We start from the raw sequence: 26,621 nt of genomic DNA, 5'->3' as shown, positions 1-26,621 counted from the left end.
GCTGGGAGGTGGGGCCCTCCCCCGTAGCTCGCTGCTGCTGGCAGGGGGAGGGCTGGGGAGAGTCCTCTCTGGCCCCAGCTGGTGGCAGCCTGCCTGCTCCCCAAACTCCTCATCCCTGGCCCCACCCTACCCCAGAGCCCTCACCCCTCACACCTCACCTCTCTACCCCAGCCCTGAGCCCCCTCCTGCACTATGAACCCCTCATCCCTGGCCCCACCCTACAGCCCACACCCCTCATCCCCAGCCCCACCCCAGAGCCCTCATATTTTAACATTATTTAAAAATATATATCAGCTTACAAGGCAAGCGGGGGAGGCGGGGGGTGGAGGGCAGAACTTGGGCCTGTTCTGGGCACCACCAAAAATTATACAAACTTGTCACCCCTGGAAACAAGCTGAACTTGAAAAATAAACCAGTACAGGTGACTTTTAATCTTAATATAGAATCTGTTTGGCCTATACAAGGTTGTGATCAGGTTTATGTGGCCCTCCTGTGTAATAAGGGTGGGTAGCTCTAGGTTAGAGCATTCAGCTAGGACGTGGGAGACCCATGCTAAATTCTGCCCTCTTTGCTAGAGGAGGAGAAAGGATTTGAAGCTGGATCCCCCACCTCTCGGGAGAGTTCTCTAATCTCTGAGCTATGGGATATTTTGATGTGAGGCTTCAGTCTCTCTCCTGTTGAAGCTATTCTGCTGTACTTTAATAATAAAAGAGTGGTCAGAATCGCCACAGTGTTGCTGTGCCACCCCACCCTTTGTATGCCCCCATGCCAGGGCTTGTGGGAGGGTCTTCAGAAGACAGCCTTGTAGCTGTCCACCTCAGTTCCTGCACCAGGGGAATCCTCTCCCAGCCAGATATAGGGCTGGAGTTGGGGGGGGATCTCACTCTTAATTTGTTGGCAGACTCAGGCTCACAGATTGTGTCAGGTCACATTCTGAAAGTTTTCCTCACACCATAAAGGCTAGACTTAATTAACATAATAAAGGTTTAAATTATGCAGAAACTCACTGGGGAAGAGGCAGCACCATCAACATGTGTGTCACTGCATCATGATGCAACATCACTGACACTTTGAGGCACAGATCTTTTTCCATAGGACAAATAATTAAAGGTAAAAGCCTTAGTCTGTCCCCTTGAGCTCTGTTTTTTTTACATTCTCTTCTAAAACATTTAGAGAATCATCAGTATTGCAATAACTTTGTAACTGTAACTACATTTTAGAAAACCAAAACATGCCTCAATGTGTTCTAAGTGGATATTGGAAACAAAAGAAAAAAATGCACTTAATAATTAAAGTGAAATGTACTGCATACATCATATTACAGCTATTAATATGTGCTGCAGGGCCACAAAAAGTATACCATGACCATATGTCTGAAAACTCTCATGGTTCAAAAATCAGGCTGAAGAATAATGGTTTCTCACCTTCATTACTGTATAACATTGACCACAAATCTACCCAACAAAGGACCCCTTTGTGTGCAGCAATCTAACATCCCCCCCCCCCCCCAATTGTGTTTTACAATGTAATTGTGAAAATGTGACTGCAAGGTTTGTAATTCATCACTGATGGAGGAACATCTGCATTTATAGCCATAAAGGATCACACTTTTTTTTTTTCTTTCCCTTCTCTAAATTGGGACCATGAGCTAATCCAGGATTAGAATTCAGTGTTCTGGGCACTACTATTTAATTTGATTTACCTTCTTCTTTTTTGTTTTTGAAATGTAATATATGGGGCTTTTATTAAGAAGTTCATGCTGTAAATAAGTGCAATTGCTGTTCTAATTTCCACAGAAGTGTATAATGGAACTAAAAATTAGAATGTAATTGTTAATTATATGTTAAATGAAGTGCAGGGTGCTGACTAGCTGTTGGGTAATGACTGTGATTATTATGGGCTCAAGCCCGCAAACAATAATCCTCTGTGACTGCTGGTTTTACAGAAACAATGCAAAATCTCCCGGGCTTCAAGAGAAAACTTCCTGTGCTAAAAAGGCTAATACCCTTTATCTGATGGCTATTCTACAGCCAGCCTTTCCCAGGGGCAGAGTCTTTGATTCCTCCCAGCCCAACTGCCATATACAAACATCAACCACATTTATAGCAATAATTTTGGGGGAATTATTGAGCATGCTCAGTGAGTCTTTTGAGATCTGACAGATGCTCCCAGCCCTTCTTGTAGCTGTAGCAGACAAATCATTGGGGAAGGAGAAAAGCTCTCTCACTGCTGGAAATGTAATTAAAACAAACAACTCAGCTAGCTGGAGTACTGGGTGTCGTCGACCCCTAGGAAAGTTACTCCAGGTTGGTGTAATCCATACAAGCTACAGAACCCTAAAATGAGGGAGACAGATGAACTAAGCATAGGGGAGTATTGGAGCATGGCAGCGGAGGAACTAATTTGTAAAAGCTTTCCTCAATTCAAGCTGCTCTAAAACATCCCATGACAAAACTTGAAGTTGGGTGAGGTGTTTTCTTTTGACTTCTCCCCTGGTGTGGAACCCACACTTGTGCCTATTTACAGCTAGGTCACCCAAGCCCCTCATATCATAGTCAATTTGGCATTTTGTTCTGGTTTTCTGGTTATAATTTTATGCCTTAGCAAATTGGAAGCTTTCCAAGGGTTGGTGTTGAGGGTGGATATGATTTTGCTTAATACTGGGGAGAGGTGCCTGCCTCATTCCTTAAATATCCTTTGGAGCTTTGCTCCCCTTTCATCCTTTCTTCGCTCCCAGATAGTATGGACAGTTGAAACAGTTTCTTACATAAATATTGGTGGCATCAACAGTTATCGGTGTGAACAATGCACAATATGGTCTTGCTTTTAGCTCTCCAGAGAAAATTTTACATTGTATCATGCCCTCCATCTTGTGACTAGCACTCCTAAAATTGTGATCCCTAATTGTATTCAAGTTAGACAGCTACCAAGCTAATTAATCTATTTTGAAGTTTAGAATTCATTTCGTGAACTTTGCCTTTTAATGTTGTGGGGTCCCAAAGCATGTGCTTTTTGATATATGCACACACAAATCAGACAATTAAATTATTCAAATAATTCTAGAACAGTAATTAAGAAAATCTTTTCTTAGAAGATTCTAAAATGGACAATGTGCATTACATAATGATAGTCATGTGACAAATTGTTCAGGGAGAGGCCTTTAACTCAACAGCAGATTTAAAGCTTTTCAAGCAAGTGCTTTAACAATGAGATACAATTAATAATCCTAATTGTTCCATCTCTGACAGTATACTTCAAAGACTTTAACAGAAAAATACAAATCTCAGAGACAAAGCTTCAGCTGGTGTAAATTCTCATTGTTCCACAATGGAGGATTTGCCCCTCAGTGTGGAAGACTGTTTAAACAGATGGCATTTTTATTGCTGCTTATTCAATAAACATCCTTTCTTATGACATAACATGTATGATCTATTTATTGGGTTTGAAATTGATTGTTCTTTAGTCCCTTTTATAAATACTGGAATATTAGATTATTAAATGCCATAGTGACAGTTTTGTGACATCCCCTTTGTGCTGCTGTATGTTGGGATCCCCAAGTCCTTCTTCCACTCAGTTTGATTCTGGAATTTGTCACTCAGGTACTTTTATCTGGCATACAGCAACACTATGAACAAGCAGGCCAGGCTCAAATGCAGAGGATTGATGCAGGGTATAGTGCAAATCCAAGGTTACACAGCAGATTTTTTCCTTATATACATCTTTACTAGAACCTGCATTCCTGGCTATACATTGCATCATATGGTTTCATGATTGGCTTGGTTACTTTCCAAGAACCAGTTACTTTACAGCATTCTTTATCCATGTATCACTTGCTCTCTACATTTCAGGTTTCTCTTGTCCATTGTCCCTAGTATCAGCATGTTCCTGCCTATTTCAGCTAGACTGACTCTAGCCTAATGCTTTACACCCTTATTTACACTTAATCTTCCATTCACCTTCCAGTCATGCCCACCGAGAAATGAGGTCTGTTTTAGGTCTAGTTATGCCTACATTTCGGTGACACACACGCTCTGTAAAGCTCTTTCGCCAGGCACCTGAGGATTTTCCTGGCATAGAGAAATCCCCGGGTGACATACAGCCAATTCTATGCTACTTCCTCCTCCCAGCCATCCCTAGCCCCCTAGCTCTCTGGAGGAAGGGGGCATGGACAGAGCACTGCTGCGCTCCAGTGATCCCTGGGTGGCATATTGGTTCTTTGAACAGTAGCCCTCAGGGTTTCTCTAATTTATCCTAGGGATCAGGGAGTGCAAAGATGGCATACCACCACTCCCTTGCTGTCTCCTTTCCATCCAAGGCCCTATGCTGAACACAAGTTGGCTAGATCTGAAGAAGAGCACCTATGTCTCTCTCACAGAAGATCAGGGTACATTTCCTATATCCAGAGAGGCAGAATACTGCACTAAATGGACCCACGTTCTGATCTAGTAAGGCAAATCAGAGTGTACGCTGTTTGGGGAAGAGACCATATCTTAATATGTATATGTACAGCTTGTAGTAAGATGGGGCCTGGATTCTCATCAGGGCTGCTAGTGCACTGAAATATTAAAACACTAATAAATCATATTTAGAGAAATTATTCTGTTTACCTTCACTATTTCTAGCCAATAGTACTGTTTACACTTCTACAGCATCTCCCCGTTGAGTATGTCAATCAGCTAAGCCACACAACACTTGGGAGAATTAACTCTATTAATATACATAAAATTGAGGCACAAAGAGGTCATTGGACTTGCATAAATAACTCTTATGAATTGCTGTCATGTGTATTATATTTAAAATTCAGATTGTATAAGAAAATAATTTAAAAACAAATATGGAAAACTAAGATTTATTTCTGTTCTGAGAACTCCTTTGGGTTCCTAGAGCTCAGGACCACTCTTGGAGAACTAGTAGATTACAGTGGCCCACAGGTATTGGTATCTTTACTGTGAGATATAGACCACAGCTCCCAGCATCCAATATTCCATCTTGCAGTTAAGTTTTAATTTACCTGGTTTTATGCAAAAATGTGGTGGTGAAGCTCCTGGCAAACAGCAAAAGAAATCCTCATTTAGGTTAAGTCTGGTTATCCTAAGGGACACTCTTTGTTGCTTAGTAATGGACCTGTGAAGCTGAAAACTGGCTGACGTACAGTCCCTTCTAAAATGACAAGTTTATGAAACATATGAGCCAAATGTGCTAAATTACAAATGACAACTCTGACTTTTGAACTAGTGATTTTTTGGTGGGGCACTTAATTTTCAGAGAAACTTAGAAAATATCACAATAGGAGCTGACCTTCTCCTACTAGATTTCTGGGGAGTTTTATTTCAAGCTTTCCTTGGATAAAATTATTTTGAGATTTATTAATCTTCTCTATTAATCATAAGGGAGCTATAATCACAGCAAGCCCTTCAAAGGAGCCTTTAATCTCCCTTCTCATTCCTTTATGATACATCCTCCTCTTCTATTCTACTGAAATATATGCCTCTCTAGAGAAGTGTAGCAAATAGCAGGAAATACTAAGACTGTTGGAACATAATAATTTAGGTGATTGTGGGGAAATGGTTAACTATTTGAATATCACCAAAATGTTGCTGTATTAGATCCTTGCAAAGGAGAGACAGATTAAACAGTACATGATGATGCTATGTGAAATATGAAAATGTATTATGTTTTTTGATAGGATTAATTTAATACTTAGTTGGTAAAATAGCTCCTCTGCATTTTTTCCTCCCCTCATAGGGAGAGCTGGTGCACAGAGAAGTTACTCTTTGATCTTTCCACCAGCTTCTGTTGCTATAATAGTCCTTTATAGACGCAAGAATTTTATTTTCAACATACCATGGAAGCTCCATATTCTTTTTTAGATTTGATGCACAGCAGATATTACGGATAAATCTTAACACAGAAGGCATAACTGTGCCTTGCCTGAAGAAAAAATAAATGTAATGCTGTCAAAATGATATGGCCTCTGGCTGCTCACAACACTATCTCCATAAATTAATGTGGTTTTGGTAATGAGCAAATTTTACAGGCATTATTTTTAGCATCTTTTCATGGTAGCTTTTTTGGATATTCTGAAATAATATCTTGCACTATGCAGGACTGAGGCCTTATGCTGCTTGCTATGAGATCCATATATACACCTCTCTCCACCCAAGCAGAACCTTACTGAAGGAAATGGAGTTGCACATCTGTATAGGGGGGCTGCCCACGTGGAGCTCATTGCAGGAATGGGACTTTGGTGTCCAACATTTAAAAAAAAAAAAAAAAAAAAAAAAATGCTCGGTAAGATCAGGCTCTGGTGAGCCAGAGAGAAAGTTCTAAAAGTGGACCCTTGTCACTGAACGTGACTGGGAGCATTTTCAAATGCTTCACTTGAGACAGACTGGGCCTGATTTTCAGAAGTGCTGCACAGCTGGCAGCTCCACTTCAGTCACAGAGAACAGTAGATTCCGCCTTTCAAAGGTGGAGAGTATCAAAGTGTTTCAGGTTGTGAGCCCTAAAACTTAAGGCACTCAAAATCAGCAGCCACTTTTGAAAATACTGACCTTTGTTTTCCACTCTCAGAAAGGACTAAGCAAAAGCATCTCAGCTGATCAGACCAACAGTGATGGAACAGGGAAAGATGAAATGTCTAAGGCACCAATCTTGTAAATACTTACACAAGTGTAACTTTAAGCATGCATGAAAGCAGTCCTCTTGAAGTCAAGAAATCCCACAAGTGGTGTCTCCCTCCCCACTCAGTATGGACAGTACATCTAACATACCAACTACTGCTGAGCAAGAGATCAATGGACAAGCTGAAGTACAGCTGGAAAAACTTTGCCTTGTAAGTATCTTGGACTCAATCCTAATCCCACTACATGGATGCCTTAAGGGCCAATGCAGTAGTAATGCCGGGCCCCAAAATTATAGCTATCCCATATAGCTCCTTATTGCAGTTGGCTGACATTTCTCCATAAAGCAAAGGAGAGGGGTAAATATGGACAGATCAGCCGAGAGGCCAGCAGATTCATGCAGTCCAAATCTATATATGTCCCAGTTTAGGAGGGGAAAGGGTAGGCTGTGGCTGATACTCTAAAGTACTTCTCTACCAGGCTTGTATTTTGATTTTGAACCCGAGTGTTGATTCCCCCACTCTGCTAAATGTGAACAAACTTCTTTTATGGGGATTGTGCTTGTTTTTTCAGGACTGGGTTCTTTGAAATTCAACAACATGTAAAGGCCACCCAAACCTGGATTGTAGAAAAATATACTGCAACTATGAGTTCATGAAAAGACTTTGAGTATTACACATAACATGTTTAATGCTTTATTTCAGGATAAAAATATTCTGAAAAGGATAAGACATTTCAAAACAAATATACAGCAGGGACAGTTCCAAGCTTAAACTACTATGTAATATGCAACTTTCATAACCATTATGTCCAAGGAAACATAGCAGTATTACATTGGTATTACAAGATAGAAAGAGCAAAGAGAATGAGCAAAACAGGTTGATACAGCTTTTGTGTTGATAGAAATAAAAAAAACAGAATCCAAAGCAGGAGAGTTCACCTGGGTATTTAGATTTACATAAATCCATAAGAGAAAATTTTGTAAGTCCGATCACAATATTACTGAAACATGTTGCATCAGGGCTCATAACCACAACTTGAAAATTAACAAATCATTTAGCCAACAGACCATTAACCCCATAAGTCATTATGTGGGTGCCCTGACATAAGTAGACCAGATTATGGGGCCATTAGTGGGTCAATGCAGGAACCACACATGGGATTTATGTGAAAAATCTTTACAGAAAGAAATAAACTGCATGTTTAATAATTTACTTGCATGGACTTTGACCTTCCAAATTCATGGATGCCTTGAGTACTGCAAGATTATTTTGTGGATCTCAAAACATCTCTAGAGGGCTGAGATATTAAGCCTTGACCTATACACCTCCTTTGAGGGGGTATGACAGCATGAAAACAAATGCTAGCAGATGATGCTCAGAGATGTCATTTGGCCATTCCCCCTCATCCCCCAGACCCATCCCCTAAACCTGCAGAACTCCAAATGTACTGTTTTCACAAAATAACTTTTGCAGGGCTGGAGGGTGTGTACACACATGTGCATGTGGAGGAAATATTGTGTTGGTGCCCATTCCCACCTAGAGTTTTGAGGAAATATATTTTGTCTGTATATTTGGATCTGATTATTTTAATAGAGATATGGACCACCTGATGAGGATTGCTACCCTTGCTGATGCCAAGCAATCTGTCAAGCATGCAGTGGCCATGTGATCAAGCTCCAAACAACTGGGAGGAGATAGTGTCTACCACTGGGGACCACTTGGAAGTGAGAGAATGGTAACAGGTTTGTCTAGCCCCAAGAACTTCATATATTTGCTGTGAATTTTTCAAATCCAAGAATGAAGCATACATTATTTTCCACCAAATATTTGCAGTTCTACTGCTCCTTACTATTGTATCAAAAATATCACCCCTGGAATTCAAACATTCACATTTGTCCATACACATTCCATTCAGCAGAATCCACTTATCAGGTACCAAAGCAAACAACACATCTGTTCAACTTCATTAATGGGCAGGAAACACCCACAGTGCAAGGTCACTTCTTTTAAATAATACATAAATGGTACAATAAAATTGCAAGAATTAGTTTAAATAGCACACCTGACCAATGAGATGGCATTCCTTGAGCACCCAAAGCCCTCTGATGCTAGCAGGACTTTTGGGTGCTTAAGGAACCTGGTGAGAGCAGCAAGTGTTTTGAGGGTAATTAACAGGCATGAATTGGCATTTACTAGCACTTTTCACCCTCTGTATTCAACTCCCTTTCTATCATAGCTGCTAAATGACTGACAATGTTTACATTTTATTTGCTTTAAAACTAAAAAACCTTAAATTTATTAATCTGAGCTCTTACAACTGAGACATCACTTAGTCAACAAGTTTGTTTTCACAAGAATAAATCAATTAAGAAGATTCAGTTGTTTTGGACATTTATAAGGGTATTAAATCTACATAATATTTTAAGTGTTACTTTAAAAAGGGGATTCTAATCACTCTAAATAAGAATGTGTTTAAAAATCTAAGTTAAATTTAATCAATGTACAATGTACAATCACTTACCTCTACGATGATTATACCAGGGTGGGAAAATTGTAGCTCATGTAGCCAGTGCAGACCATGGCCACTTTCATCTTTTATATACTGATATGGCCCATGGAGACTACAGGATGTGGAACAAGATGAATCATGGTACGTTGGATCATATCGTCTCTATGGGCTGCACCGCCAGCTTAATGACGAGGGTGGCTGCAATCTGTTCCATTGTGCGTAAATTATGTGCAGCCCTTCGGCTGTTGGTAAATTGCCAATATAGCTTTTGGTTGGGCATACTTTTGAATGTTCCAGTGTAACATGGTAATGCGAAGTCAAGATCAGCAGCTATTTTCATTCATGTGGCCCGGTATACAAAGTAAACAGTGAATTACTGCTACAGCAACTAGAGCCTGAATGTGACCACAGACAGTGTGTCAGTCCAGTCTTTACGGTGTTGTTGTATTCTATATGACATGGTGAGCGTTAATTTCCAACTTTTGTCTTTTTCCAGCCAAGCCTCCTCCATGCCCTCTCAAAGGCCACTTGTCCCATGAGGAACGTGATAGTAAAATTACGTTTGTACCATTCTCTAGATTCCAGCACCAGAAAAACAATCAGTACAAGAAGAAAAAACAGAGAGGATGGGGGGGGGGGAGAAAATAAATAATTGGTAAATAATTGCATTAGCTATCCTAGAGGCACTGACACATGACAATTCAGTTATGACCTACCTTTTCTTTCCTCACAGCATTGATTCCCCTGTCTAATTAGGGCTAATTTGCCTATGAAAATTTGTAAGTACTACTATTAAGTACATGGTTAAAAAGAAGTCACACATTGTGTAATCAGTCTATGGAATGCATGGCTGCAGGCACTCAGTTTAATACACTACTAGAGTTAAAGAGGGGTTGAATAGTTTTATGGCCAATTATACCAATTACATTTGAACTTATACAAACTAAGATAAGGGTTATCAAGCCTCATAGTTCAGAGGGAAAGTTGATCATCAAGCATTCAGGGAGAATTTTCCTTCTTATACAGCGCTGTACTATTAGCCAGGTGTATGTGTATATGCATGCATTTAGATGGGCAGAGTTGATCACTGCCAAAGGCAGAAAGAAGTCAGTCTTGAAAGGTCAAATTATCTGATCCATTATGACAAATGCTAGGTTTATAAGTCAATATATATTTTATTCAGCCAGTATTCTGCTTTGCAAAGTTCATGTTCTTTAAAATGATATTTATTCTTTTACTTTTTTGGGGGGGGGGGGGAGGGGGGGGATGCCTTTAAGAAATAATTCAGGATCTAGGTAAAACAGTCTGCACTAGTCTTTCACCTCTTGATAACTGATTTCAAATACTTTCATTTGTGAGAAGGGTAAGGCTGTTTTGTCATCTCTTTCTAATTCCCAGTGGGCATCTATTTCACAAAACACTGCACAATTAGCAGGATCTGGTCAAAACAGGCTTAGCGCTGGAATAGTAGTGATGTTACTGATCAAGATCAACTGGCAGAGCTCAATGGGAAAGCTTTTATATAGGGGCCTGGCACAATAAAGGCCTGACCCTGGATCAGGCCTTAATTAGTAGCAAACTACACATAAAATGTAACAAAGATAAAACCCAACATCTCTCTTAAAATGCATGTAAATCAACAGGTCACACTATTAATATTGTAATTGTCTCTCTTTCCCCTTTACTTCCACAATGAGAATTTTATATATGCTACGATCTCATTTCCTGTTTATTTCCTTTGCTTACACTTTTACTCCAGTTTTCAAAACTAGATAGTGTTTTCAGTATAAATATTCCTAAATGCATATTCCTGGAGCCAATGCAGTCATAGTATCAGTTAATTTTTAAAATACACTAAAAAGCATGATGAATTTTCAAATTTCAGCTCTACTGCAGCCACAACTCCCAGTCCAACTGGCAATGCTCAGAGAGTGTACAATTGAATGCGTGAATAACAGATTCTATAAGCTAGGCCCTCAGAAATCAGAATGCCTACAATAAGCACTGCTATCTTCTGGGCTGTACAAGTACACTGTATAATTAAAATGATGTAATTATAGCCAGGTGAGCTGATCACAGCATAGCAACAAGGACTACATTCAGGAAGAGATTCTGAACTCTTACCTGATAGGTGGAATATTAGTCACAGTTCACTACAGTGAGCCTTCTGATGGCCAATTCAGGGAGTAGCACTGTCTGCGTTCCCAAGCACCAGGCAATACATTTGCTACAGCTGCAACCATCTTGTTATTCAAAATAAATAACCACAGCATTTTGGAGTGTCAGTGTTTTAAGGCTATTGCTGTGTGTTTTTCTGTAGCTAATAAACATTAAGGTATTTTTTTTAAATGGTTCTTATGGTAAAAGTACAAAGTTACTGTACATATAACTTCAAACTACAATTCATAGTAAATGTGTAATATTAAAGATCAGAATATTGTAGCAGAAAAACACTACTTCTAGTAGCACCTTAACTCTTTTGGGTCCAATACCGTTCAACACAACAGAGGAGAAAGATGCTGCATGCAAGAATAAAGATGCTAAGGATCTCTCTCAGGAGTGATCTTAGATTGGGTTCACATACAGCAAAGAAAAACCCATACAACTTCAAGTACCTCACCCTACAAAGCAAAACTAATCAATTTCAGTTTGGTAAGCTTATAGGTAAAAATGGTGAAAAATAAACAAGAATAAGTACAAATGCTAAATATTATTTAGTTTACATGGCAAAATTTTCTATTGAATGCAAAAACATTCACACATTGTCACTGCCTAATTCAATGTTTAAAAGGGACACAGTCAACTAGAGGTCTACTCAATTTTTCAAAAGTTAAGTTGTTTTACAATCACATTTCCAATTGCAATTTTTTCTCCTGTAGCTGTGTGAAAGACACCGTATAATAAAAAGGGAAACTGACTGACTGAGGGCTGATTCAGCTCCCATCTAAGTCCATGGAGAGACTGATTAATTTCCAGGGGAGCTGGATCTAACTATAAATAGTGGAAATTCTCAAAGTGACTATACATGAAGTTCTGTCACATGCAAAGTAAACAAATTTAAGGGAAAGATGTATTTTTTTCCCTAATCTCTTTCAAACAACCTTAGGTACTACTTCTAACAACAGCAGGCAAAAAGTTTCAGACAGAAAAGCGATCTAAGTTGATGGTGTTCCTTTAACTTAGATTAATTATGTGTATTACCCAACAGGAAGAGTACACACCTACCTGTTATAACGCATGTGCTTTTTAAAATTTTTACTTAAAAAGTCCTTGTAAAAATCTGCCATTTCTTCTGCATTCAATGTTACCTTTTGACCTGAAAATAAATTTCAACATAAATACATCAAGGTTGTTCTTGTGATTAATACACTGAACTGAGGACTCAGGAAATCTTGCTCTGCTACAGAATGTGTGTGTATGACCCACAGGCACCATTAGGCAAAGAGCTACTGTAGAGATGAATGGTCTACCACACACCTGCACCATCTTTCAAACCTTGACCAACCCGGCTTTGTTGGGCCACAGAACTGCATTGGCAGTACTGCCAAGTGATGCTCTGCAGCCATTGAGGCAGAGGCAGGATTTGCTCTTAAGTTTTTTTTTTAAAGGAGAGTTTAAACTATCTGGTGAAAACTTAAAATTAACCAGAACCCTCCCTTTCAGAAAGCATTTAAAAATTTAAAAACAATGATCTCACTAACCTGTTTCATCTTTCATTTCCAGACCTTTAGCCTTCAGTCTTGAGTAAACGAATTCTTCTTTTTCCTAAAACACATTTAACATTATAATTAAATGTATTTAATTCTTGAAGTCAGCTATCTTACTGATCAATAGTTTCAAGAATCTGAGCAATATTTATACACCAGATAATAACTACCAATAATCAGTTAACTGGATCCTCTTCAGGAAACAATCATTTAGACCCAATTCTGTAAACTCTTAAGAATGTGCATGAATAAAATTTATGCACAAACAGTCCTACTGAAGTAAATGGCACTACTCATGTGAGTAAAGGTATGTATATGCTTACCTGTTTTCAGGATCAGGACCTTATACTGTAAGTTTTAAATAAGGCAACGTATCACCTTTTGAGGTCTTCCTGCCTTATGCCTATTATGGTTGAATTCACAGAAAGATCTTAAGCCTTTTAAAATAAATTCATAGTGACTTAATAGAATTTTAAAAATTGGTTGCTTTTTTTTAGAATTTTTTTTTAACTATCTTAAAAACAAAAAACCAGAAACAGTTTTCATCACAGCTAGAGGTGAATAGATGAATTGGTCCTCTCCAAACCTAGAATTCAACCTATTCTTCCCACGTAAGAAAAAAAAAAAAAATTGAGGGACCAGGAGTGAAATGTACTGCTTGTAGCCATTATTTAAAAAACACATCAACAGAACAGTAAAGTTGGTGAGGGGAGCTATGTCCCTCATTTTCCCCTCAGTGATTGCATCTATGCCATTGGAGTTAGAACAATAGCTCAGTTTTCAGTAACGAGCTTTAATCTCACATTCCAGATCCTCCAGAAAAGACGATAGTCACAACCGTATATTTCTAATGTAAAAAACAAGCAACAAAAAGTTTGGAGAATCTCTTTATACATCCTAAAGCAAAGTACACACACTTTTTAGCTTTGCAGCTCATCTTTATATGCACTCCTCAGTATTGATAAGCTTATTTAATGGCAAAAAGACTCTACTATTATATCAATCAACTATAAAATCAGTTTAAAGCAAGGGATAAATAATTGCAAAACCACACCATTTAGTAATAGTTTATAAAGGTAAAATAATTAGTTGTAGTGCTCTCAACTATTCTGAACAGCTATACAATACAAAATGATCAAGGTTCAATATCACTATACAATGCAAATTGTGAAAAATCTTTCATCTAGCCAAACAGAATCATGTTTTCTATCAGCTGCTAATGCCGCAAATTCTTAAGGAAACTCAGCACCACCAAGTGGCTTAGTACCTCATCTACATTCTCACCTTTCTGAATGACACATTTTGGCTTGCCCAGAATTGTTGGTTCCAAACTTGAGTTTCCTGTCTAAATTCCCTAAGTCTTCGTCCCAGTGGTGATTCATTTTTAGGAATATGAAATACTATTGGTCGGAGGTTTGACTGTCTGTCAGGAGGACCAATCCAATCATTGCAAGAATGTGCTGGAGGGCAGAAGCTTGAACCCTAAAAAAAATTACATTTAAAAAAAATGTGCATAGTGTTTCTTAGAAAAGTATAAAATGTCTCACACAGTTGCGTCTAATCTTAAAACACAAGAATGAAAACAAAAAAGTTTTGAGAGTTCAGGTTAGCTTGATTTAAGTTTACATCAGTAATTCACTTTTATGATATGTTTATCAATCTGTCAGAGAGGCACAAGTGACTTTGGGTTACAATCAAAGACACAGACTAAAGAAACCCTTAGATCACACTTTCATTTTTTCATGTCATGGACATTCTGTCTTGTTAATATATTTGATGGTAGCATAGGAGACTGTTAGGTACAGGATGAGTCTCGTATATATTTTCATTTGCAGTTTTCCTTGCAGTTTATTCTTTGCTTGTGTATGCTTGTAAGAGTGCACAAAGGAGGTACTAACCAGTGGTTTGTTGAGGGCAGAGTAGGGAGAACTCTGGACTACTACCATACTCTGTTAATGACTCACTTTTTGATTTTGGACAAGTAGCCTACCTTCTCTGTACCACAGTTTCCCAATCTACAAAAAAAAGGGTGATATTTGTCAGAGAAGCATTCTGAAGTATGTAAAGCACTCTCAGATGAAAGGCAAGGCACTATAGAAATATAAATTATTGTATGCTACCAGCATTTTTAAAGTTAAGCTTTAAAAGGGACAAAGTTATTAAACAAACACCACATTCTTATTTCTCCATTTATAATTAATCTTAGTTGTATCTCGTAGGCAGGTAAACTAGTGCCCGTATGTGGTTCACACTGCAGGAGTACTCTCACTGATTGCAATGGGACTATGCACAGTGCATAAAGTTAAGTGCATGTATAAATATTTACAAGATCGGGTCCCTAATCTCATGTTCTTTATTTAGAGAGCTGAGCGAACAGGTAACACCTACACTTTACTTTAAAAAAAAAAAGGTTTCAGAGTAGCAGCCGTGTTAGTCTGTATCCGCAAAAAGAAGAACAGGAGTACTTGTGGCACCTTAGAGACTAACAAATTTATTAGAGCATAAGCTATTGTGGTCTTGTGGAATCAACATTTAGAACAGGGATCAGAAACCGTCCCAGGCCAATGGGGGCTGCAGGAAGCAGTGGTCAGTACATCCTTCAGCCCGCGTCGCTTCCCGCAACCCCCATTGGCCTGGGATGGCGAACTGCGACCAGTGGGAGCTGCGATCAGCCAAACCTGCGGACACTGCAGGTAAACAAACCGTCCCGGCCCGCCAGCGGCTTTCCCTGACGGGCAGCGTGCCAAAGGTTGCCAATCCCTGATTTAGGACTTCGCTAATTTTGCTATATTGAGGAAATTCAGATTGTGTAAAGATTCTCAAACTCTAGCCTCTACTTGTATGATAATGTAGTAATTAGGGTCTGATTCCAAATCACTTGCTGGTTGGGTTCCTTTTCCACCAGACCTTACTGTTTCCTAAGCAACACGTTCATTTATTTGCTAATCAAGAACCACATACAATTAAAAAGCGGCTAATGAGATTTTATGAGACTTGCCATGACCCTTGGAAAATGTTTCATTTCTTGAGAAGTGCTGTCCAAATACTATTGACGGTTTTACAAAACTTCTTCAAACAATTAAACAGGAAATGCAAGTAAAATCCGGTCATGAGAAGCCCTGGGAATCTGGGAAGCATGATAATCCAGGGAAAATATAACCCCAGATTTAAATTTTATTAGAGAATATTTAAAAAATAAACGATACAGAAAATTTGAAGCGTCAATTATTGGTCATTGGGGGTAACATACAGAGTATAGGGGTATGTTGGTGTTTTGGGGCTGGGCAGCACACATAGTATATACAGACTGCAATGTCCCCAATGAGGGGTGGGTAACCGGTGGGCGGGATCAGGAAACAGTCGATAAGCAGTGAGGGTCTATCACCCATACGGGAAGTAGAGACAGTCATGGGTATAAGTAAGTGGGCTGGGTAATGGGGATGGGGTGACCCTCACGTGGCAGGATTCAGCTAGGTTTGGTGGGTTCAGGGCTCAGGGGATAGAGTCCAGCAGGAGGTGTGTGTGGGTGATCCACACACACACACACCTTACCTCACCAGGGCCAGGAAGAGAACCCAGGAGTCCTGGCTCCCAGCCTCTAGCTGCTACAGTCTCCCTAGCAGATTCCCTCCTGCCCCCGGGAACAAAGCGCACGAGTCCGGATACCCAGTGCCCAGCTGCACCCAGCAGGGCCCCACATCTTGTACCGAAAACCATGGGGCAATGAGGCTCCACGCAGGTCCAGCGGTCCACCTGCCTGGAGCCTGAGGCAGGGGTGGAGTCCCCCTGCCCGGCAGAGAGGGACAGAGTTCTAGCTCCCCGCTCTGCCTACTGGACCCCCCAGCAATACAACCCCGGCGGGGCGGGGCAGGGGATCCCTCCCCCAAAACCAGGGGCCAGACCCCGGCCGGGCCGGGCTCTCAGCGGAGACTTTCCCCGTCACCCTGCGCCCCCTCTGCCTGTTTACCCGGCTCTCCGGCTCGTGCCCCCTCTCAGCGGCCAGGAGCCCCGCGCCACCGCCGGCTCCGGAGAAGCAGCGGCGCGTCCCATTGCCCGCGCGCAGGCCCGCTCTCAGCGCTGCTGCCATCGCACCTCTCCCCGCCGCCGGCGGCTTTACGGCCTTGTCGCAAGGAGAAGGCCGCCCAAAACTTCTCCCTGCGGTGCGGCAGGCGGCGCAGCTCCGGCCTCTGGGCGGCGGTAACCGGGGCTAGAGCGTCTCGCTCGGTCTCTCGGCTGCGCAGCTCAGGCTGCCCTGCGCTCCCTCCCCCGTGCGCCCCCCGCCGAGTGAGGGCGGGGACGGGGGTCCTCGGGTTAGCCGCCGTTTGGCCTGCGGGCTGCTGACAGCCGCCGGCGGCCCACAGGTGAGAGGCCGGCGGGGAGGGGGGGACAGAGGCGCCCTCCCGGGGGATTCTGTAGCCGGTGCGGGAGAACAGCGTCTGCTGAGCCGGGTGAGGGGCGGACGTCGCGGGGAAGAGCAGAGCAGGGGCGGTGCGGGGCTGGTAGGGAAGGGGTCCGGGCTGCCGGGGGGACTGAGGAGAGGGGGAGGCGGGGTCTCCACGCGGGGCTCTCAGCCACCTGTGGCCCCGGGGCCGGGCTTTCGCTCGCTGCCGACGCCGCTAAGGGGGAGCCGGCTCTGGGCCCCGGCACTCGCTCTCCGTTCCCCCGGGACGCCCCCATTGTGAAGTCACCACCTGCAGGCGGTGGGGTGGCGCAGCGCGGCCCGGCGGATCCCGGCCCCTCCTGCAGGGATGTAGCGAGTCCGGGCTCCGGGGAGATCGGGGCCTGCTCCAGGGGACTGTCTTCCCCCAAGGCTGCTGGCTGGGGTAGGCGCCATGTGGTTATCCCGATCTCTGGGGACTAGGGGCCCTCTCATCCCCCTCCCCCATCTCCTATTTTATGCAGGGGCCGCAGTGCTGGGGATGGTAATGGATGCTGCTTGGGGACAGGTGGTGCTGGAAGGGGGACCTCAAATGAGCTGGAAAGAGTGAGGAAAAGTGAAGAGTGAAAGTGATTAGTGAAGGGCTGCCGGGAGGGGTGGGGGGTGAAGGATACTGAATGAGGCAGGAGAGGGGTGCCAGGACTAGATGGGCACAGGTGAAGAGCGCTGGATGAGGTGGATGCGGGTGAAGGGCTCTGGGTGTGTAGAAACAGGTGTAGATTGTCAGGGGTAGATGGGTGCACGTTAAGGGCACTGGATGGTGGAGGAGGCTTGTGAGGGTTGCTGGGGGTAGATAGATGTGGGTAAAAGGTTGACAATGTTGGTTGATTATAATCCCTATTCTGAATAATGCAAGTGAATGGGAAGGGTGTATTTATTTATTAGGTAGGGGGGTGTGTGTGTGTATGTATGTATATTGTACTAAAAAATCAAGGATTGGAAATTGCCTCCTTAATTTTCTTCATTGCTGAAGTAATCAATTTGTTTTGCATTGCTTGTAATTGTTATAGCTGAGGGAGTGAACAAAGACTTCTAGCGGTGTAAATTCAAAAGTGCATATTAGGGCTGGAGTACTTGTGGCACATTAGAGACTAACATTTATTTCAGCATAAGCTTTCGATTGTAAGAGGCCAATCAATTGGCCTCTTACAATTGGTATGCGTACTTCCACCTTTTCATATTCTCTGTATGTATAAATATCTTCTGTCTGTGTGTTCCACTCCATGCATCTGAAGAAGTGAGCTGTAGCCCACGAAAGCTTATGCTGAAATAAATTTGTTAGTCTCTAAGGTGCCACAAGTACTCCTGTTCTTTTTGCGGATACAGACTAACACAGCTGCTACTTTGAAACCTGATATTAGGGCTGGTGATTAATCACATTTAACTCATGCGATTAACTCAAAAATTAATTGCAGTTTTAGTCGCACTGTTAAACAATAGCATACCAATTGAAAATTATTAAATATTTTTGGATGTTTTCTACATTTTCAAATTTATTGATTTCAGATACAACACAGAATACAAAGTGTTCACTGCTTACTTTATATTATTTTTTATTACAAATATCTGCACTGTTAAAATGATAAAAAAAAAAATAGCATTTTCCAATTTACCTCATACAAATACTCTAGTGCAATTTCTTTATTGTGAAAGTGCAACTTACAAATGTAGATTTTTTGGGTTTTTTGGTTACATAATTGCATGGGGTGAAAGTAGCTTAAAGGACTTATTGGTACGCATGGCGGATGGGGTCCTAGGCAAGATTGGGGAGGGTGGCTCTGGGCCCCCAGAAGGGGAGGGGCCTCAGGCAGAAGGGGCAGGGCTGGAGCCAGATTCCCCCAGCCAGTGCTGCCTGGCCAACGCCGCCCGGGGTTCCAGCAGCGATTTAAAGGGCCCGGGGCTCTGGCCACTGCTACACTGGCAGTGGTGGCTGGGAGTGCTGGGGCTTTGGTGGTGATTTAAAGGGCCCGGGGCTCCAGCCGCTGCCGCGAGCCCCAGGCCCTTTTAAATCGCCAGGCCCCGGTGGCCCCCCATCAGTGGCGCTGTCGGTACAGTGCTTAAAGTGCTCCCTGGCAGCGCTTTAATGTTGGCTGTGTACCGGCCCATACTGGCAGCCACTTTTTTTACTGGTACACTGTGCCGGCCCGTACCAGCTTACTTTCACCTCTGAACTGCACTCAAAAACAAAACAATTCAAAACTTTAGAGTCTACAAGTCCACTCAGTCCTACTTCTCGTTCAGCCAACTGCTAAGACAAACAAGTTTGTTTACATTTACGGAAGATAATGCTGCCCACTTCTTATTTACAATGTCACCAGAAAGTGAGAACAGGCGTTCGCATGGGACTTTTGTAGCCGGCATTGCAAGGTATTTACGTTCCAGATATGCTAAACATTCGTATGCCCCTTCATGCTTTGGCCACCATTCCAGAGGACATGCTTCCATGCTGATGGCGCTTGTTAAAAAATAATGCCTTAATTAAATTTGTGACTGAACTCCTTGGGGGAGAATTGTATGTTTCCAGCTCTATTTTACCTGCATTCTGCCATATATTTCATGTTATAGTAGTCTCAGATGATGATCAGCACATGTGTCATTTTAAGAACACTTTCACTGCAGATTTGGCAAAACGCAAAGAAGGTACCAATGTAAGATTTCTAAAGATAGCTACAGCACTCGACCAAAGATTTAAGAATCTGAAGTGCCTTTCAAAATCTGAGAGGGATGAGGTGTGGAGCATGCTTTCCGAAGTCTTAAAAGAGCAACACTCTGATGCAAAAACTACAGAACCCAAACTACCAAAAAAGAAAATCAACCTGCTGCAGGTGGCATCTGACTCAGATGATGAAAATGAACATGCGTCGGTCCACATTGCTTTGGATCGTTATCGAGCAGAACCCATCATCGGCATGGACACGTCCTCTGGAATGATGGTTGAAGCGTGAAGGGAAATATGACTCTTTAGCACATCTGGTATGTAAATATCTTGTGACCCCAGCTACAACAGTGCCATGTGAACACCTGTTCTCACTTTCAGGTGAAACTGAACAAGAAGCGGGCAGCATTATCTCCTGGAAATGTAAACAAACTTGTTTGTCTGAGCGATTGGCTGAACAAGAAATAGGACTGAGTGGACTTGTAGGCTCTAAAGTTTTATATTTTGTTTTTGAATGCAGGGTTTTTTGTACATAATTTTACATTTGTAAGTTCAACTTTCATGATAAAGAGATTGCACTACAGTACTTGTGTTAGGTGAATTGAAAAATACCGTTTCTTTTGTTTTTTACAGTGCAAATATTTGTAATAAAAATATAAAGTGAGGACTGTACAATTTGTATTCTGTTATAATTGAAATCAATATATATGAAAATGTAGAAAACATGGAAAAATTTAAATAAATGGGATTCTATTATTGTTTAACAGTGCAATTAATTTGTTTAATTGTGATTAATTTTTTTAATTGCTTGACAGCCCTAGTGCAGATCATTTAATAGGAAGAAGCTTGCAGACAGCATTAGAGATATATGCACCAAAGAACAGGGAAATATTGTATGTTTTGAAGTTGTGGTTCACTCCTTTTTTTTAAACTTACACCAGTAAATAAAGTCTCTGTAGCTTTTTAGCTCAAATTAGTTTATTAAATATTTTAAAGTGACTTGAGGCCTTATAAAAGTTGTTAAAGGTAGTATGAAATATGTCTGTCAGTGTCTGATATAATTTTGTCAGTCATAGTTCTTATTCTTGCCTTATTTGTAGCTCAGTTGGAACTGGAGGATATAAGATAATGGATATGGGTAACCAACACCCTTCCATCAAAAGGCTGCAAGAAATACAGAAAGAAGTCAGAGATATTGAACAGCAGGTGGTGATTTTCAGTGGCCTGTCTACTGATAGGGATTACAAGAAACTGGAGAGGACTCTGACTAAACAGCTTTTTGAAATAGATTCTGTAGATACTGAAGGAAAAGGGGACATCCAGCAGGCAAGAAAACGAGCAGCCCAGGAAACAGAGAGACTACTCAAGGAATTGGAGCAGAATGCGAACCATCCACACAGACTGGAAATAGAGGCCATATATAAGGAAGCTCAATCATTGGTGGAACGTGAGATCACACCTTTTTATAAAGGTGGCAACTGTATAACTGACGAATTTGAAGAGGGTATTCAGGATATTGTATTGAGACTCACTCAAGTGAAAACTGGAGGAAAAATCTCGTTACGAAAAGCAAGATATCGCACTCTGACAAAAGTGTGCGCAGTTCAAGAGATTATAGAAAGCTGTATAAAGCAGCAACCTTCCCTGCCACTCTCCAGTGATGCACATCCTTCGGTCTCAAAAATTAACTCAGTTATGTGTGATGTCAACAAGGCTAGGGGAACTCTTATTGCAGTCTTAATGGGAGTAAATAATAATGAGACTTGCAGGCATTTATCCTGTGTGCTTACAGGTCTGATTGCTGATTTGGATGCTTTGGATGTTTGTGGTCACACAGAAATAAGAAATTACAGAAAGGAAGTGGTGGAAGAGATCAACAAATTACAGAAATATCTGGATTTGGAAGAGGAAGCGGACTCTGCTCATGCTTATGACTTGGCACAAAATCAATCCATTCTAAAAATAGAAGAGATCCGCAAAAAAATGAAAGAAGTTCATTCTTTACTTTTCAAAGCAGAAAATGCTTCTGATTTGTACTTGGGATGCAAGGCAGAACTGCAAGGTTTAATTGCCCACTTGGATGAAGTGAGTCCAGGAAAGAACCCGTGTATCAGAGAAGCCAGGAGAAGAGCAGTAATAGAAGTGCAAACTCTCATAACATATATTGATTTAAAGGAAGCACTTGAAAAAAGACAAATATATGGTGAACAAACTGTTGTGGAACACCAATCCCATAAGGCAGTCTGGAGTGTTCTTGGACACTTGTCTCAGATTCAGAGGGAAGTGCTCTCTTTTGATGGAAACAGAACTGATAAGAACTACATGAGACTAGAAGAGCTCCTCACTAAGCAACTTCTGGCACTTGATGCTGTTGATCCACAAGGAGATGAGCGATCTAAAGTTGCCAGAAAGCAGGCAGTAAAGCTTGCACAGAATATTCTTTACTATCTAGACATGAAAACAGATGAGTGGGAGTACTAGAAAAGCAGTGGCCTGGTGTTAGATATTGCTTTCTTTTTTGCACTTTATGTAGACTGATAGTCCCATGAGCTGCACATGATTAAAAGTTGTGTTTTTATATTCACTCGGGTTATGGAGATTGTGTAAATAGTTGGCTTGACTATGGCAGCTATCCCACACTTTCACCCACTTGCCATGGCAATTGTCAGTACACCATTTTTTCAATTTTGGTCACCATGTTATGTGGGAGATATGGCTGTCTTGAGGAATTGCATAAGTATCAGAGTCTAATATTTGGTCAAACTGTTTTTTAAAGAAACCTAATGCAAAAGTCAGAGAATGCACGTTTCTGAAAGATGCAGGAATTTCCTTAAAATACAGTACTGGAAAACCTATTTAAAGAAGTCTGGGAATTTAAGATTATTGGCCAAATGCAAGATTAGATCCATCAACTTTACAGCAGCATGGACATACTTCTAATGTGTTATTCTAATCAAAAAATTAAATACAAAAAAATGTTGGCTATTCATTTCTGTGTTTGATTTGGTTCCATCCATTTCACCTTATTGTGTTTTTTTTTGGTTTTACAATGTAGCTGTATTATAATACGTGTTGGAAATTAACATTTACATACAGAATGACTGGTTGTATCCATTTTCTTGTTGTACTGGACATCTAGGAAAGAGTCCCTCAAATTCAGGCTGTCATCTTATTAGAAGGTAGCTATGAGACTTGAAAGACAGGAAAACTATAGTATACATTGATTAGATAAATGTGAGGGGTTTTTTACTGCCATCCATAAATCCCTGAAAACTGCACTGGATTATCTTTAATTGCCATTTAGATGTATTTTAACTCAGTTATTGGATGTAGATTTGATGGGTCTTCTCAGCAACCTATGAGAATGGAAACCACTTTAAAATGACTTAAGTTAGTGGGTACTTCTGATTTAACCTTGTAAATATAGTTAGTTACAAAATTGTTCATAATTTATGTCGCATTTCATACTGGTCATATGTGATCTCAGACATAAGACTCAGAAAAGGCTTGCTTATGGTGTGATGTTCTTTCTTCAGCTCACAAGCAGTTAGGTTAGTTCTGCAGCTTGTTAAATAAACCTGATTCTATTTCTACATGCACTTTCCTCTTCCTTTGTGGATATAGGAATTTAGTAGCCAATATAAATCATACCAAAAGTGTGCTACTGTAGAAGTATACAGAATGCTGCACTAAGTGGAATAATGGGTCAAAAATGTTTAAATATAGCTGTTTTCCCATATAGCTCCTTTCATGTTAGATTTATAAATTACTACTTTGTAATGGATTATTTATTTGCAACATTTTAACTTGTGTAAATCATTTCAGATATTTTATATTTTAAATACACTAATTAGAGAAAACAAAATATTTTTTGAGAGACAAGTGCCTTTTAACAAAACCTTAAAGTTACACCACCTTAGATAGATACAGGAACTGTTTGTCTAATGGCAGCATGATGCATTTATAGTAATCTCTACCAATTGGATTTTTCTATTTACAATTCAGCTATAATATGTATCAAATGAAATAAAGTGATATATTAGGGGTCAGCTGTGACTAGATGTTTGAGAGTGGGACTTGGACTCAGGAAATTTGGGTTCTGTTCCCAACTCCCCACACAATGACTTGCTTAGTGATCTTGGGCAAGACATCCAGCGCCTCAGATTGGAAGAAAGGGATAATAATAGTTATTCACCTTTATAAAGTGCTTTGAAATCTCTGGATGTAACAAGCTATGTAATTTCAAAGTATGATTATTTTGATTCACTGAATTTTTGTTCTACTGTTGACTTTTGTACATTATTTTTCAAAGAATTTTTTTTTAATTAAATATAGTTGGTAAGTCATAACCCAATACTGAAGATGTATTCTTTAGATGCTTCTCCCTATTTTTTCAATTCATGTGGGCCCTTACCTGTACCCATCTTTTTCCCTTTTTTTTTCCTTTCAAATCACATCTGCTTGGAATTACAGTTTAACCTATCTACTTTTGCATTTCTTATTCTGTTGGCTAAAACAAATTGATTATTAATGGTGTTAAACATCTGAATTATTTTGCTAATGTTTACAAAGGTCATTTCAGATTTTGCTAAGTACTTAAATTGTAGTCATAACTTCTAATATACAGTTGCAACTTTCATAACAACAGTTGGATAATGCTTATTACATTTAAGTTTAATTACTATAATTGTTACTGACTGGTCTCTTCAATGATGTACAGCCATTGGTTAAAAAAAATCAAAGCATTCATATTCCTCTGTAGGTCATGTGAAGCTTTCAGCATTTCTAATTTTTTTCTGTAAAGGTGGATAAGATAGTTTATATTTTTTCTATTTAAGATTTGCTTATCTCAGCTTTTGTGAAAGGTTGATTCTTTAAAAAGGCAAAAGCATCAGATGGATTGAAAAATGATTAACTCAATAGATTCCAGTTCCAACATATTGTGTGATCTTAGCTTTTTGCATTTTTAACAGTCTTCTGCTCATGAGTTAAATGTGCAGCATTTAAGATTTGTGGAAATCCTTATCTGGTGCAGTATTTGTAAGCAGTTTCTGCATGAATCGTAAACTAAATAAGCTAAACCAAAAAAAGTATGGTGCATAGATTTTACAGAATCCAGTTTCTGTGCTGAAGAATGTAATTTCTTTGTTTTGTATACAAGATGGCTGGGGAACACACTTGCTTTCTGGTAAGTAACTATCCAGCAAGATGTAAAAGGACCAACTCACAAAAAGCCTACATTTTATTAGTAAGTGGAATGGAAAGGCTTTTGTGTGTGCTGTGCTGTTGCATCTTAGCAAAATAAATGAATGGATGTATTTTTTGTTATGTTTTGAGAAAGTTGTAAATCATGATACTTGTTTGCTGATTATATTGATTTATGAGCAAATTTGATTTGAAGTATCCCAGTCTTGATTTCATGGTAACCTACGACCATTTCCCCCCTCCTTCTTTCCAGTTTAGTGGATTTTTTTTTTTTTAAAGTATGCTTAATGGAAAAGTTTGTAACTAATGATTGTACATAAATCTTCTTTAAAATGTGTATATCCAAATTTATCTGTATGCATTATACTGCATTGGTACAAATTCAGAGTTAAATATTGTTTTATTATATCCTTAATTATTAATAAAATATTTTGCTGCCGTGTACTTGTAGTTGACTTCTGTTCTCTCCTATTGCCTTTTCTTAAATTTTTGAATGTTAATTATCAGAATGTAACTGATTTCCTTGACAGGAAACTCTGAGTTTTTATTAAAGATATAGAGGCAAGTTTGTGTTCTTATCTTTATTTTCCTAAAAAAACACAGTAAAGAAACAAAATTTTAAAGTTCAAACTGTGGGATTAATTCATCTCCCTTTTTAAATCTTGCTTCTTCAGTCTGCTGTATACCCAGACTGTGCACCAAAATAATTAAATCAATTTTAATTTGCACTTTATTTCAGTGCAAACCTGTCCTTGGAGTCTCTTATTTTTAGTTCTCTTTTGATTGTATAATCTGTTATTACCTTATAAAAGAATCACTCTTCCCACATAGGTGTCACTGTGAACTAAATAAAAAACACATTCAAGCATAAAATGGTGGTTTTAAAAATAATATGATGTATTTAAATAATACTGAAATAATCGTATATCTTAATGGTATGCTTCCACCCAAAATACTATGTTCAGTTTTAATTATCCTCTCTTAACCTCCCCCCCCCCCCCCCCGCCAAATTTTACAGTAGAAAAAAGGAGGCCCACAGGTGGGCGGTGAAATTTCTAACAGCATAGAAAGACCTCCGTAGGAAGAGAAACTGGATAGAGAGGAATGTTAGTGTAGTGGAGGGGACACGATAGACCAGTGGCTCTCAAACTTTTTTACTGGTGACCCCTTTCACACAGCAAGCCTCTGAGTGCGATCCCCTTATAAAATAAAAACACTTTAAATATATTTAACACCATTACAAATACTGGAGGCAAAGCGGGGTTTGGGGTGGAGGCTGACAGCTCGTGACCGCCGATGTAATAACTTCATGACCCCCTGAGGGGTCCCGACCCCCAGTTTGAGAACCCGTGCAATAGAGGAATACAAATGAGCAGTATAAGGAAGGTAAATCTGCCACTATCTACCTTTTTAAAAAAAAAATACAAAAGCAAAGGATCGTCCAATTATGTTGAAAGGTAACAAAAAATAATCTTTGAAAC

The 26,621-nt window shown here is 40.2% G+C and overlaps 2 protein-coding genes across 8 annotated transcripts; one reads left to right on the top strand and one right to left on the bottom strand.

The window, feature by feature from the left end:
* Positions 1-7,302: 7,302 nt before the first annotated feature.
* Positions 7,303-17,052, bottom strand: LOC117870657 (cytochrome c oxidase assembly factor 8-like). Of its 2 annotated transcripts, XR_004644015.1 has the most exons (6): positions 16,809-17,052; positions 14,126-14,323; positions 12,836-12,899; positions 12,360-12,450; positions 11,259-11,377; positions 9,625-9,708 (listed from the first exon to the last, which is right to left on the bottom strand). XR_004644015.1 is itself a non-coding variant. In XM_034757896.1 (5 exons), exons 1-5 carry the CDS (start codon positions 16,926-16,928, stop codon positions 9,603-9,605), a joined length of 579 nt encoding a protein of 192 aa, XP_034613787.1. In that variant the 5' UTR covers positions 16,929-17,052; the 3' UTR covers positions 7,303-9,602. The 2 variants fall into 2 exon arrangements, 1 of the variants encoding a protein (XP_034613787.1); XM_034757896.1 differs by lacking the exon at positions 11,259-11,377 and having other exon boundaries at positions 7,303-9,708.
* Positions 17,053-17,058: 6 nt separating this feature from the next.
* Positions 17,059-25,584, top strand: LOC117870656 (BAG family molecular chaperone regulator 5). 6 transcript variants are annotated; one of them, XM_034757890.1, is made up of 2 exons: positions 17,059-17,202; positions 21,036-25,584. In XM_034757890.1, the coding sequence occupies exon 2, from the start codon at positions 21,064-21,066 to the stop codon at positions 22,414-22,416; it is 1,353 nt and encodes a 450-aa protein (XP_034613781.1). In that variant the 5' UTR covers positions 17,059-17,202; positions 21,036-21,063; the 3' UTR covers positions 22,417-25,584. The 6 variants fall into 6 exon arrangements, with proteins under 6 accessions (XP_034613781.1, XP_034613785.1, XP_034613782.1 ...); XM_034757894.1 differs by having other exon boundaries at positions 17,069-17,202; positions 21,041-25,584; XM_034757891.1 differs by lacking the exon at positions 17,059-17,202 and adding an exon at positions 17,242-17,289.
* The last annotated feature ends 1,037 nt before the right edge of the window (positions 25,585-26,621 follow it).

Source organism: Trachemys scripta, unplaced genomic scaffold (assembly GCF_013100865.1).
Source record: "Trachemys scripta elegans isolate TJP31775 unplaced genomic scaffold, CAS_Tse_1.0 scaffold_89, whole genome shotgun sequence".
NCBI lineage: Eukaryota > Metazoa > Chordata > Testudines > Emydidae > Trachemys > Trachemys scripta.
This window is presented reverse-complemented; position numbering and strand designations above follow the sequence as displayed.

Bases quoted from the DNA above. Each gene is read 5' to 3' on its own strand.
- LOC117870657 (XM_034757896.1), bottom strand. From the start codon at position 16,928: ATGGCAGCAGCGCTGAGAGCGGGCCTGCGCGCGGGCAATGGGACGCGC. The intron at 12,900-14,125 runs GTGAGAATGTAG...AATGTGTTTTAG, and splicing joins AAAATGTGTCATTCAGAAAG to GAAAAAGAAGAATTCGTTTA. The intron at 9,709-12,359 runs GTAGGTGTGTAC...GCTGGAATCTAG, and splicing joins AAGCACATGCGTTATAACAG to AGAATGGTACAAACGTAATT.
- LOC117870656 (XM_034757890.1), top strand. From the start codon at position 21,064: ATGGATATGGGTAACCAACACCCTTCCATCAAAAGGCTGCAAGAAATA.